This window comes from Cottoperca gobio, chromosome 11 (genome assembly GCF_900634415.1).
Source record: "Cottoperca gobio chromosome 11, fCotGob3.1, whole genome shotgun sequence".
In the NCBI taxonomy this organism is placed as follows: Eukaryota; Metazoa; Chordata; class Actinopteri; order Perciformes; family Bovichtidae; genus Cottoperca; species Cottoperca gobio.
Window position 1 is genome coordinate 164,618 of NC_041365.1, and position 14,034 is coordinate 178,651.

At 43.3% G+C, this 14,034-nt stretch overlaps 1 protein-coding gene across 3 annotated transcripts; it reads left to right on the forward strand.

The window, feature by feature from the left end:
• Positions 1-36: 36 nt before the first annotated feature.
• On the forward strand, positions 37-14,029 carry cpsf1 (cleavage and polyadenylation specific factor 1). 3 transcript variants are annotated; one of them, XM_029442440.1, is made up of 38 exons: positions 37-360; positions 1,111-1,276; positions 1,385-1,412; positions 1,519-1,652; positions 1,765-1,845; positions 1,933-2,084; positions 2,725-2,871; positions 3,027-3,166; positions 3,306-3,416; positions 3,530-3,623; positions 3,709-3,796; positions 4,092-4,235; positions 4,435-4,486; positions 4,668-4,741; positions 4,844-4,918; positions 5,042-5,122; positions 5,272-5,367; positions 5,474-5,641; positions 5,744-5,885; positions 6,349-6,527; positions 6,706-6,845; positions 6,931-7,105; positions 7,191-7,394; positions 7,478-7,567; positions 7,649-7,795; positions 8,432-8,584; positions 9,295-9,411; positions 9,594-9,684; positions 9,855-9,939; positions 10,584-10,725; positions 10,845-10,997; positions 11,462-11,638; positions 12,293-12,359; positions 12,455-12,502; positions 12,584-12,739; positions 13,327-13,456; positions 13,568-13,706; positions 13,786-14,029. In XM_029442440.1, the coding sequence occupies exons 2-38, from the start codon at positions 1,133-1,135 to the stop codon at positions 13,831-13,833; spliced, it is 4,392 nt and encodes a 1,463-aa protein (XP_029298300.1). In that variant the 5' UTR covers positions 37-360; positions 1,111-1,132; the 3' UTR covers positions 13,834-14,029. The 3 variants fall into 3 exon arrangements, with proteins under 3 accessions (XP_029298300.1, XP_029298301.1, XP_029298302.1); XM_029442441.1 differs by lacking the exon at positions 37-360 and adding an exon at positions 514-679; XM_029442442.1 differs by lacking the exons at positions 37-360; positions 1,111-1,276; positions 1,385-1,412; ... (1 more) ...; positions 1,765-1,845; positions 1,933-2,084 and adding an exon at positions 2,222-2,354.
• Positions 14,030-14,034: the final 5 nt, after the last annotated feature.

Genomic DNA, 14,034 nt, shown 5'->3' on the forward strand with positions numbered 1-14,034 from the left:
ATTTATAAAGACTTTTACTTTGAAACATTATGTATCTGGGGAATGTTGCTTTAAATAGTGGAATAAACCAAATGTACTAAGATTCCAATAATTTCTGTGACCTTTCTCCCTTTCTTTAAAAATAGGTAATCATTAACATGTGGAATTCAGCTTTGATAATATTTCTGAACGCTAGGGGGCAGCAGTACTCCTCGGAGCAGCTAGTCTGCCGGAAATGAAAAGACAAAGAAGTCGGCAGCGACACAACACAACGACCACTAACTGCTAGCTTAAGTTAGTAAACCACAAACTATGACACCCTAAATGTAAACAGAAGAAGGAACAATAAAGCTACACACTCTGATAACGTGTTTGATATAGGTACGTTGACAAGTTTAATTCACCATTTGTAAAAACATGCCAAAAAAACTAAAGTCAGGTGCACGCGCTGTGCCATGCTAGCTAATATATGCTAGCTACAAACAGGAACATTAGCGCGTTGCTAACATAGCCACCGTTAGCTTTCCCATACATTCGTTACCTGAAGATAACTGTTGGCTGAGACACACATTAGTCTTAACAACATGGTTCAATGGCTTGTGCTTCTTGCATTTCTCACTAAATCCACGTTAGCTGTCAGGTGGAACACTAATGTTGACGTTAATATCTAGCTAGTTGCCAAAGCTTGGCGCTACCTTTGGTAAATTGACAGCTAAGTTAACTAGCATTTGTTCACCATGAAGTTATTTAATTGCTGTATTAAATAGCCTAAGATAAAAACAGTCAAATGTATATGTATGTATGTATGAGGGAAGTATACATTAAGAGGTTTACTTGAATGGTGCGTTAACGTTAAGCAAAACCTGTTATTGGCATTGACTATCAAAGCACAACTTTCATTGAAGGGTGGACTGGAGTCATATATTTAATTTTGAATGTAGGATATTCAAACTATTCACTGAATATCATTTCAGCAAGGTTTCACACTGTTAGCCAATTACCTCAAGCCACTCCAGTGTACTTTGTAGAAAGACTTGGAGAATAAATGTTCGGCTTGTGTGTGCATCTTAATTGGACAGTGTCTGTGTAAAGTGATGCTAAGAGATCCTGACATGACTGTTCTCACCTCAGATAGTGAGGGAACTTCTCCAGGATGTATGCTGTGTACAGACAAGCACACACCCCCACTGCGGTGGAGTTTTCTGTGTACTGCAACTTTATATCCAGCAAGGAGAAGAATTTGGTTGTTGCTGGAACTTCTCAACTGTATGTCTACAGGATTATTCATGATGTGGAGGTAACTATAAGTCTCCTTGTCAATCAGCTTGTTTCATTGTGCCAGGTTTTGAAATGCAAGCATAAACAGCTTTTTGTGATCCGTGTAACATGTCTGTCATTGTTTCAGAGTACATCAAAGGCTGACAAGTCTTCAGGTATGTCTAGACGTCATACTCAAAGAACATATTTGACCATTAATGTATGATATAAACCTAAATGAGTGCATTTCTGGTCCGACTTCACTCTTTCCTCTTCCTACAGATTCCAAATCTCGTAAGGAGAAGCTGGAGCAGGTGGCATCATTTTCTCTCTTTGGCAATATTATGTCCATGGCCAGTGTGCAGCTTGTGGGAGCCAACAGAGATGCACTCCTTCTCAGTTTCAAAGATGCCAAGGTATTATTGTCTAAGCTGTGCACTGCCTAACTGAATCTTAAACTGCCTACAATTGTTTTTGACTGTGCCCTGTGTGTGTGTGTGTGTGTGTGTTTTTTTTCTCTCTCTGTAGTTGTCGGTAGTGGAGTATGACCCTGGGACACACGACCTCAAGACTCTGTCTCTCCATTACTTTGAAGAGCCAGAGCTTAGAGTAAGTAGAAACAAGACCACAGTAAACATTGTCTGTCTAAATTAGAGTAAATACATTTTTTAACAACAATTTTCTTTACACTTTCAGGATGGTTTTGTACAGAATGTACATATTCCTATTGTCCGTGTGGATCCAGAGAATCGCTGCGCTGTAATGCTCGTCTATGGCACCCAGCTTGTGGTGTTGCCCTTCAGGAAAGACACTCTAACTGACGAACAGGAGGGCGGAGTTGGAGAAGGGTACGTGTGCAGCCCACTTTACATTCGGCTCATTAATGATTAAAGTCTGGGAGGCACCTGGAGCCCAAAACCCTCACAGCACCATAAATGTTTACATCTCGATTCCCAGTGGAACTGAAACTGGAGACGCACCGATTGATCGGCCGATTCTGAGCCGGTCAAATTTACAAGCATGCACAAAGAAGTTTAGTATAAATCAATACATAGATGGATAATAGATAGTTGACTCTCTACAATAGGCCAACACAATATTCTCTCTTGATTCCTCTGGTATGTATGAACATACAACACATTTTTACATTAAAGAAAAGTTACACGATGGTTTTGTTGTTCTGTGTATGCTGTAAATTATAGTTCTTAGAAGGAATTTGGTTTTATTTCTACCAAATGTGGTAATTTCACACCCTTCCACCCCTTTTAATTGTAACGGTTTGAATTGTAGTTGCTATAAATGTTTATCAATGTTAAGAAGAACAAGACAAAGAGATGGGAAACTGCCATTTGATTTAAATAATTCAATTTGTATCCTGCTTCTCGTTGTTATCTAACCATGGTTAACATGAATAGATATTGTTTAATGACTACTACACACATGTACGTGTCATTGTCTAACATTTCTATCGCTGCGTCTCATCTACAGACCTAAATCCAGCTTCCTACCCAGCTACATCATTGATGTCCGTGAGCTGGACGAGAAGCTGCTAAACATCATCGACATGAAGTTCCTCCACGGCTACTATGAGCCCACGTTGCTCATACTGTTCGAGCCGAACCAGACATGGCCTGGGTCAGTCAGTCCACCACATCATCAGCTATTAATAGATATATTGACCAAGTCTAAATTAAGGATGTAGTGCCTTTGTTTAGCTAACTATGTCCATGACTTCTAATTTCTTAGCATGCCAATTCAGATTTAATGTTTAACTTCTGTTTTCTGATCAGGCGTGTGGCGGTGCGTCAAGACACTTGCAGCATCGTTGCCATCTCCCTCAACATAATGCAGAAGGTTCATCCGGTCATCTGGTCCCTCAGTAATCTGCCTTTCGACTGCACACAGGTCATGCCTGTTCCTAAGCCCATCGGTGAGCTCAGATCATTCTCTCTTGTTGTCGCTACTTCTGAACGGTGTGGTCGCTATGTTCTCCACCATAAAGATAAATCCTGTTGCCGTGTTTGATGTGAGGAAGTGTGTTGTGTTGATCAAATATGAAATCTTTTCAGGTGGTGTGGTGGTGTTTGCTGTGAATTCATTGCTGTATCTGAACCAGAGTGTTCCACCATATGGAGTTTCTCTCAACTCTCAGACAGCTGGGACCACAGCATTCCCTCTGCGTAAGCACACAACACACAACTATACTTGTATCTCTGATATCTGGCCTCATTACTTTACATATCATTTGATATTCTGCGATGCTCATCCGTGGATAACGTGTTTTATTACCCAGGTGTACAGGATGAAGTGAGGATCACACTAGACTGTTCTCAGTCTGACTTTATTGCCTATGACAAGATGGTCATCTCTTTGAAAGGAGGAGAAATGTGAGTCATTGTAATCTCCACCAGAATATACAAAGACAATGGTGGCAGTGTAATGATTCTTCACTGACATGTTGTTGTCTTGCAGATATGTGTTGACGCTCATAACTGACGGCATGAGAAGTGTCCGGGCTTTCCACTTTGACAAAGCAGCTGCCAGCGTCCTGACAACCTGCGTAAGTTCAGCCTGTGACAGAAGTCTCTTAGCAATGTACTGCTGTGGACGGGGGCAGCACCTAAAAGAAAGGCTTTACCTTCCCTTCAGACTTCTGCACTGAAGCCGTTATCTATACTCTCTTTAGAGCCACCAGACTCCGTTGATAAAAACAGTTATTTTACCTCAGAGAACACAGAAGCTGCTGGTTTAACTAGGGTGTAAAGTTAATACTGAATATCTACTAATTCTGTCAGCCTTTAGGGGATTTAGAATAGAAACTGATGCCTCTCGCCCTCTGGGCTTTCCTCCTCCAGATGGTGACCATGGAGCCTGGATACATTTTCCTGGGTTCCCGTCTCGGAAACTCTCTGCTCCTGAAGTACACAGAGAAACTTCAGGATACGCCACCAGAGGAGGGCGAAGAAATGCAGGACGTAGAGAAGGATAAAGATAAACCGGTGTGTTTGTGTTTGCGTAGAATGTGGATTTGAATGTAGCGTGTTGTTGTGAAGCACCATTGAAATGCTGTCTTTGGTTGATTCATGCTTGTGTAGTTGCAGCGATCAGGTAATACGATAAGGTGTCTTTTAAAGTCAATATGTACAGCGCTCTCTGCACTTGTTTTATTTGAACTTAATAATTTCTTCTGAATTCCAGGAAGAGCCACCAAGTAAAAAGAAGCGAGTAGAGTCTTCTTCCAACTGGACGGGTATGTACACATTGTAAATGTAAACCGGTTGTAGGGTACGCACATAAACTCAAGAATCAGACAAAAGATCTGCACTCTGTATTAAAAGCTCCCAGATATTAATATGCGTGTGCAACATTTAGCCAGAAATATGTGTTTGAACTGCCGATCTTTGTTTCACTCAACCTCTTTGTTTTGTCAGACGAGGTGGATGAGATAGAAGTGTACGGAAGTGAGGCCCAGTCAGGCACTCAGCTGGCCACCTACTCCTTTGAGGTAAAGAAAACAACAACAACCAAAGCTTAATTCCTTGTTCTGTAAATCCTGCTTTTACAGGTCTGCTGTGGAAGGTGACAGATGTGATGTGTTCTCTTACAGGTGTGTGATAGCATACTCAACATTGGACCTTGTGCGAATGCCTCCATGGGTGAACCTGCCTTCTTGTCTGAAGAGGTAAACGCATTAAAACACTTTCTAGTGTCTCTGTAGATGTGTCACTGTCGGTGTTACCCATCGCTTCCTTTCTCAAGAATTGTGTTTTGAGGTTTCTTACTCTGATGTTCATTTAACACACAGTTCCAGAACAACCCTGAGCCTGACCTGGAGGTGGTGGTGTGCTCTGGCTACGGCAAGAACGGTGCACTGTCTGTACTTCAGGTACATCCTTCCACTGTTGTATGTTGTTTTAATGCATGTGTTTCTGGTTAGATGCACGCATGATAAAAAACCTAAAAGCCTTGAAATGTGCCGTGCACTGCCTCCGACTTCTACTTGCTTATTTCAATTTGTTTCCTTTCTGTTCTCAGAGAAGCATCCGACCCCAAGTAGTCACTACGTTTGAGTTGCCAGGTTGCCACGACATGTGGACCGTCATCTCTAATGAAGTCAAGGAAGATAAAAAAGTACTTGTGTTTCTGCTTAATCTAATCTTCACTCCCACGTTTAGTCGTTTGTGGCGACACCTTTTTATATTCTGTACAAGTGAGATGCTTCTCGCTCCTTTCCCAGGCTGCAAAAAGTGACGATTCAGAGGACGGGGCAGAGACAGAGACCGGTGAGGATGGAGAGGAGGGCGAGAAGGAAGAGAAAGAGGAGGAGCAGAAGACAGATCCTCCCCTGGAAGATGATACGAAGAAGCACGGCTTTCTCATTCTGAGCAGAGAGGATTCAACCATGGTAAAACACACGTCAATACTCCTCTGATGTCCGGAGATTTAGATTTTGGAAAAACAAAAACCTATTTAATATGTTGTGTTATCTTCTGCAACCTGTGTGCAGATCCTTCAGACGGGTCAGGAGATCATGGAGTTGGACACCAGTGGTTTTGCTACCCAGGGTCCCACTGTGTTTGCTGGAAACATCGGTGACAACAAGTACATCATCCAAGTCTCCCCCATGGGCATCCGGCTGCTGGAAGGAGGTGAAATAGGATATTATATATTATTAATATTAGGTTGAAAAGTGAAACATGAGATTCCAGTGGTGTCTGCTTAGGATCGTTTCCAACTCATGAGATCCAAACATCTCCAATAACTCCAGCGGTGTGAAGTCCAAACATCTAAATGTGCTGAAACAAGATGAATGAAAGCATTTCCAAATGTCACAAAATGTTTTCATCGAAATGAAATCTTCTGATTCTGTTTGTTGACGTTTAGTCTTTCCACTGCAGTCGAACTGTTTTCTCAATACTTTAATTTGAAGACGTGATAAAATATGACTCGATAGAAGCTCACGTGCAGCACTAGTGACAACTAGATGTTTATTTACTTGTTGCCGTAACAAACTGTCGTAGGAATTAAGTAGATTATCTGAATAATATTAAAGCTGTTAAACAAAATGGCAACCGGCTCCACTGACACGCTCTCTCTCAATTCTACTTTCAGTGACACAGCTCCACTTCATCCCTGTGGACTTGGGCTCTCCCATAGTGCATTGCTCCGTGGCGGACCCTTACGTGGTCATCATGACTGCAGAGGGAGTGGTCACCATGTTTGCGCTGAAGACCGACTCGTACATGGGGAAGACTCACCGGCTGTCCCTGCAGAAACCACAGATCCCCACGGTGAGTAAATCATCCTCCTTTTTTAGAGGCTTTGCATGTGAGAAATACGCCCCCCTGCTGGACAAACTGCGTCTCTTAGGCTGGAGTCTCTGGTCAACATGCACATGCTCAGCGTCATTTAGAAACTAGATTCACGTATCCGTAGTTAACTTGCTTAAAACCGCCTCTCATTCAACAGCAATCGCGTGTGACCACGCTGTGTGCGTACCGAGACGTGAGTGGGATGTTCACCACAGAGAACAAAGTGAGCTGCTCCGTCAAAGAGGACGCCGTGATCGGGAATCAGTCTGAAGAAGAGACCATCATCCACGACCTCAGGTAAGAGCATCGCCTCCATACTGGAACCACACAACCAGTCGCCACGTGTGCTGTTCATTAACGGATCAGCGTTAAATGTGTGCAGTAACACGGTGGATGACGAGGAGGAAATGCTGTATGGAGACTCAAACGCCAACGCGGCGCATGGAAAGGATGAAATGGGCCGCAACGGGGCACACGGGCTTTATGGAAGTGACGGACAAGGCAAAGCAGATCCCAGCCACTGGTGCATCATCACCAGGGAGAACGGTGTAATGGAGGTACGGGGAATGTGTTGCATCGGAAGAGTATAAGCACTAAATCAGCTTTTTAATGCTGATTCTATCTTTGCTTTTACTTGAACAGATTTACCAGCTCCCAGAGTGGCGTTTAGTATTCCTGGTGAAGAACTTCCCAGTCGGTCAGAGAGTGCTGGTGGACAGCTCCTCTGGACAATCAGCAACACAGGAGGGTAAAAAAGAAGAAGTAACGCGTCAAGGAGAGATCCCACTCGTCAAAGAGGTGTCTTTGGTTTCACTCGGCTATAATTACAGCAGACCGTATTTACTGGTGAGGTTTTCTTTGTGTGTCACTTTGTGTGTTACAAGGACATTGAATGAGAACGTATAAGGAAAAGGTTTCTTGTTTTCCAGGTGCACGTGGAACAGGAGCTTCTGATCTATGAGGCGTTCCCGTATGATCAGCAGCAGCCGCAAAACAACCTCAAAGTGCGCTTCAAAAAAGTAAGCGCTAAACGCCGACGGACGAAATCGAGTCAAAGTTGAATTCAGTGAATCTGAACGGTGCTACTTCATTCTGCACAGGTGCCCCACAACATCAACTTCAGAGAGAAGAAATCAAAGCTTAAGAAAGATAAGAAGGCGGAGAGCGGTGCCGCCGAGGAGAGTTCAGCTGTCAAAAGTCGGATTTCCAGATTCAGATACTTTGAGGACATCTCTGGATACTCGGGGGTAAGGAAGCCATTGTTACACCCCATCGTGCTGCGCTGGCATTGTTGGTACAAGCAGTTTTACATCTCGTCACACGTGGCTCTTACTGAGTGAGGACTTGATCTAAGCTTTTATTTGTGTAGCGAACATTAATGTGCATCGTTCTTCCTCTTGTCATGTTTGGGGGCTACAGTGCTGATAATAGTAGCTGCTGCATTACAGAACAATGTTCTATAACGTTGCTGACTGTTATGTAGTGTTAGCTTAACTAGCTAACATTAGCTAACTTTATTGCATTTCTCATCTCAGTGGAGGAAACTGCTGCTTTATACTTCACTACATTTATCTGACAGTCCTCGTTACTAGTTACTTTACCAGTCAATATATAAATGATGATATTATTATATTAATAAGGCTTTATTGGTCTCGGGGGCAGTAAGTAATATATCAAATAAATATAAATACATTTAAATGAGCTCCACATGTACCAGCTGCAACCTTAAAGAGATGAACACATTTATGCATCAACTGTTATAGTCTTAAAATATATATTGTTATACAATAAGACAAGATGTTAAGGCTAAATGTTCCCCCGGACCCCCCGACCTGATGCTTTTCATTAACTACCTAACTCTCCACGTGTGATTGTTGTCCCAGGTGTTTATCTGTGGCCCGTCTCCTCACTGGATGCTGGTCACCTCCCGTGGAGCCATAAGGCTTCACCCCATGACCATCGATGGCTCCATCGAGTCTTTCTCACCTTTCCATAACATCAACTGCCCCAAAGGTTTCCTCTACTTCAACAAACAGGTACACGAAGGACTCTCACTGTGTTTGTATTGTTCTCTTCTGTCAACTTCACACAGAAGAAGACGATGTTATAAGTAGTATTAATATTGTTTTATTTAAAATAGATTAGATTATTGCAATGCTGGTTTTACTGGTTCTTCAGAGCTGTGCTGCTCAACCTTTAACCGAAACCAGGAACCTGCTTGAGCTGCACGCCAGCGGCTCCCCGTGTCTCTTAGAACAGATTTGAATGATTTGACTTGATGGTTTGGAACTGGATTGCAGATTCTCTGACGTTTTATAATCCTTCACACACTCTCAGATCTTCTACTGCTGGGTGTTTACATACTCACAATTACACTCAACAGGAAATAGGCTTCTGAAATGATGGAATATCCTACAAGGAGCTATAAGAGATGCAGACTGAACCTTTTTAAACGGCTGAAAACCTTTTTATTTCATTTGGATTAATGTCATTCTTACACATTTTTTATATGCTTAAAGGTTTTTATTTTATTTTTTACTTTCACTTAGATATTTATCATCTAATGTCTTTTTATTGTCCAATTATACACATCTACAGACACGTGTGTGTGTGTGTGTGTGTGTGTGTGTGTGTGTGTGTGTGTGTGTGTGTGTGTGTGTGTGTGTGTGTGTGTGTGTGTGTGTGTGTGTGTGTGTGTGTGTGTGTGTGTGTGTGTGTGTGTGTGTGTGTGTGTTTTTTCCCACAGGGCGAGCTAAGGATCAGCGTCCTGCCCACCTATCTGTCCTACGATGCCCCTTGGCCAGTTAGAAAAATCCCACTGAGGTGCACCGTCCACTACGTCGCCTACCATGTGGAATGCAAGGCAAGGCTCCTCTCACTCATCACTCTCTCTCTCACTCGGCCCACACAGCACCAGAGACACAAGCTGAAGGACATTCTACACATAACGCCGGGCAAAATAACAGATCATCGATAGAGCCAGAAATAAAATGAACGAGTGACTTTGAAGTCTTTGGTGTGATTTTGGGCTTTTTCCTTCTTTAGGTGTACGCTGTGTGCACCAGTGTGAAAGAGCCGTGCACACGCATCCCCAGGATGACTGGAGAGGAGAAGGAGTTCGAAACCATAGAACGAGGTCAGACATGAACACACACACACACACTCTCATGCACACACACACACTTCACACACAGCCTTTCAAAGCTACTTTCCTGAAATTGTGACTTTAGCTAAAGATCAGCTACCTGGATGTTTCTTTGAACTCTGTGGAGACATTCCTGTTGTTTACCCTGTGTCCCCCTGCAGATGATCGTTACATTAATCCTCAGCAGGAGAGGTTCTCCATCCAGCTCATCTCTCCAGTCAGCTGGGAGGCCATTCCCAACACACGGTAAAAATAAGAAATCTTTGTTTTAACAGACATGAGGCTTTAATGAATCAACAGGCTAGAGTTCAGAGTACAGTGAGGGTCGGTTGTTAATGTCGGGTCACTTCTAAAAGTCCACATTAAGACTAAATCTAACTAACGTGTACTTTCTTTTTAAATGCTGGAAAACATGTGAAACGTGTAGTTCATGACGGTGTGTCTGGATGCATGTTCCTATCATCCTGGTGTACTTAACTTTGAGTGCATTTGAGTTTCCTACTTTGCTAACTGCATCGTCCTGAAATCTGCAAAGACTTGAACAGTTCCAGGAAGATGTGACGCCCAGGCTTTGAAACGAGCTCAGATTATCGTTTTGTCTCTGCGCAAGTTTCCTGGAACCTTTTCAGTGTCTGTAAGAAGGCAAAGTGTCGATGGAGAGAATAGAACATTCTTCTCCACCACTGCTTTTCTTTCTGTGGTTGTTATACAGCAGTGTCGGCTCCCCTCACCTCCCCTCCCCTCACCTCACCTCCCCTGTAGCTGTTTGAACCAACAGGACTTTTGACTTGTATTTGCAAGATGCAGCGATAGCAACCAGAATGAGATGCAGGCTCACAGGAACACAAACGCTTTAAAGGTGTGTGGATGTTCCCTTCTGTATCCTTAAGGTTCGACCTGGAGGAGTGGGAACATGTGACCTGTATGAAGACGGTGGCACTGAGGAGTCAGGAGACGGTGTCTGGACTGAAGGGCTACATCGCAGCAGGGACCTGCCTGATGCAGGGGGAGGAGGTCACCTGCAGGGGCCGGGTGAGCAGCACACAACGAGACCGCCACACCAGGGGGTCTTGTCTTTTATTTATTCATGATGATGATAATAAGACATGAGAACATCTGCTGATAGCTTCTCGTTGGATCCTTTTGTTCAGATCGTGATCCTGGATGTGATTGAAGTGGTGCCAGAGCCCAACCAGCCCCTCACCAAGAACAAGTTCAAAGTGCTGTATGAGAAGGAACAGAAGGGACCGGTGACAGCTCTGTGTCACTGCCATGGTTACCTGGTGTCAGCCATCGGACAGAAGGTCGGACACACACACACACACACACACACACACACACACACACACACTCACTACTAGTATCTATTTACTGCCTGATGCTAGAACTGAATTTGAATTCGCTAAAACATTCTTGAAATTCTTTCTTTCGTTGATGCAAATTAATTTTTGTAGATTTTCCACACTATTGACAAACTAAATTTAAAGCAACTACAAGGAACTTCCATTTTGTGTTGATTTTGTCGGCCCCTGTGGACTACATTTCCCATGAGCACCACTGCCTCGTGTCCTAAAGATCTTGATTCCTTTTAACCGGCTGACGTTCTCCTCACTGTCAAACTTTGCAATGGAAAGTGTCAACATCTTGTCGCTGATGGTCTAGTGTCCTAATGAAGGCATCAGTATCAAATTGACACTTTCAGAACTGGTCAAAGCTTTGAAAGTGCATGTGGAAAATGAAGGTTGTAAGCTTCTCCGTGTTCCTGCAGATCTTCCTGTGGGTCCTGAAGGACAACGACCTGACGGGCATGGCCTTCATCGACACTCAGCTCTACATCCACCAGATGTTCAGCATCAAGAATTTCATCTTGGCCGCCGATGTGATGAAGAGCATTTCGCTGCTCCGCTACCAGGAGGAGAGCAAGACGCTGTCGCTCGTCAGCAGGGTGAGGAAACAATACCACCGGGTTTTGTGATTTACTATATCACGATTATAAAACGTGTGAAAAAGAAAAGTGTTATTTGTGAAGCGGGTGGAAAAACAGTTTTGCCAGGATCAGTTTCCTTGTTGTTGTAATACTTATTCAGGCCACAAGAGGTGGCATTGCACCACTACCCCGTGTTTTAAATGGCAGATTAGAGCGGTTTAAAATACATTACAGTAATGTTACATAACGTACGAACACACAACAGGTACTTTGTATTTAGAGCGCGTGGAGAAATCAAAACTCACCTGTAAGAAAACATGAATGTTTTTAGTCCCATTTCAAACACGGGGGGTAGCGGCGAACTTCACCCTCTTGTGGCCGAAATAAGTATTACAACAACAAACAAGTGTTTTTCTCACTCGTTTCCAGATTAAATTAAAGCTTTTTTTCCCTGTAAGTCATTAACACAATTCAGTTAGGGCCAATCACCGAAGTGCTGTGTTGGAGTGTAGAGGAACACTAACCAGTAGTTTATTGATTGAAGTATTGATGGTGTGTCTCCTGTGGGTATTTGGATGCAGTCGGGTTCATCTTGCAGAGAGCAGCTCTGGTCATATGGCGACTGTAGCCGTCAGTTGGGATTCAAATGTTTTCTTACCGTTTTGTCGACAGGATGCAAAGCCCATGGAGGTTTACAGCATCGACTTCATAGTGGATAACAACCAACTTGGATTATTGGGTAATGTTTGGAATGCCCTGAGCAAACAAATTCAATAGAATTGGATCAAAAGTTGTTTTTCTGTTCTAATTAATCTTCTTCTCTTTATCTTTTAGTGTCAGATCGAGACAAGAACCTCTATGTATATATGTATTTACCTGAAGGTATGTATTGACATATGCAAATGTGATGCATTTCAGTATTATGTCACATCCACTCATGTAATGTGTGGTCTGTGGTTGCAGCTAAAGAGAGCTTTGGAGGAATGCGCCTGCTGAGGCGAGCGGACTTCAACGCGGGAGCGAACATAAACACTTTCTGGAGGATGCCGTGCAGAGGAGCCCTGGACACTGCCAGCAAAAAGGCTCTGACCTGGGACAACAAGCACATCACATGGTTTGGTAAGTGGCCAACACTCCAGATTGGGATACTTATTATTCGATAGTGTGGTTTGTTTGTTGGGATTTTGGGATTAGATGTGTGACCCTTAAGGATTAGGTTGCCTCTCCTCTGATCATGAGGGAGACTCTGGAGTTCAGTAGACTCGACACACAGCGAGTAGTGACTGGTTACCATCAAAACCATGACATCTCAGTTCACTCATATTCCGTCAGAGCTCTAAAAGCGACTTTCGATTCAAAAATAGTTCCGTCTTTTCACATTTAACGCATCAAAAACACTTTACACTAACGCAACACTGGAGGTCCAAAAGCTTTTGCAATAAGCCACATGAGATAACAGGGAGTCTCTGAGGGTCCAAATTCCTTCTCAGTACCAGAGGTCAAACAAGAAAAAGTCAGGCTACTTTTATGAGGATTGGAAGTGAACGCTGACAGACGGGTGATTACAGGAAATACATTATGTTGATCCATCTCATTTTCAAATAAGAGGATTTAAAATGATAAAATCCTGCAAATAAAGCTCTGGGAAATTCAAATACCCAAATGTTTAATGTGGACTAAACCTTTTTAAATCTGTCCTCCCACAGCAACCCTAGACGGAGGAGTTGGTCTGCTCCTCCCCATGCAGGAGAAGACTTATCGCCGTCTGCTGATGTTGCAAAACGCTCTGAACACCATGCTGCCTCATCACGCTGGTCTGAACCCAAAAGCCTTCAGGTTTGCATCTGGTCACATATTAGAAGTCACGGCTCAAAGATGGGATCATGTTTCTGACTTTGTCTAAGTGGCAGATTTGATATAACTGAAGCTTTTGTGTCTTGCATCCAGAATGCTGCAAAGTGCCAGACGAAGCCTGCAGAACGCCGTGCGGAACATCCTGGACGGAGAACTCCTCAACAAGTACTTGTACCTCAGTACAATGGAGCGCAGTGAGCTGGCCAAGAAGATCGGTACCACTCAAGACATAGTAAGTGCACTAACCGAAGAGAGGATGCAGGGAAGTCTGTTTTCTTGCTCTAATGTCACCCTCCTGCCTTCCTCGCCAGATCCTGGACGACCTCCTGGAGATCGACAGAGTAACAGCTCATTTCTGAGAGCCACATTCCCACGTCTCGTCTACTGAATGCTGTTTTATATTGAACGGAGAAAAAGTTTTGTTATGGCCATTTTTGTGCAAACCTGATTTGTTTTTCTTACTTGTTAGATGAAAAAAAAAAGAGAAGACAACAAGTTTTCTTAGGATATTTTGTATTAAAAAAGGAAAAGAATCAGTAAAAGTCATTTACACAAGCCGT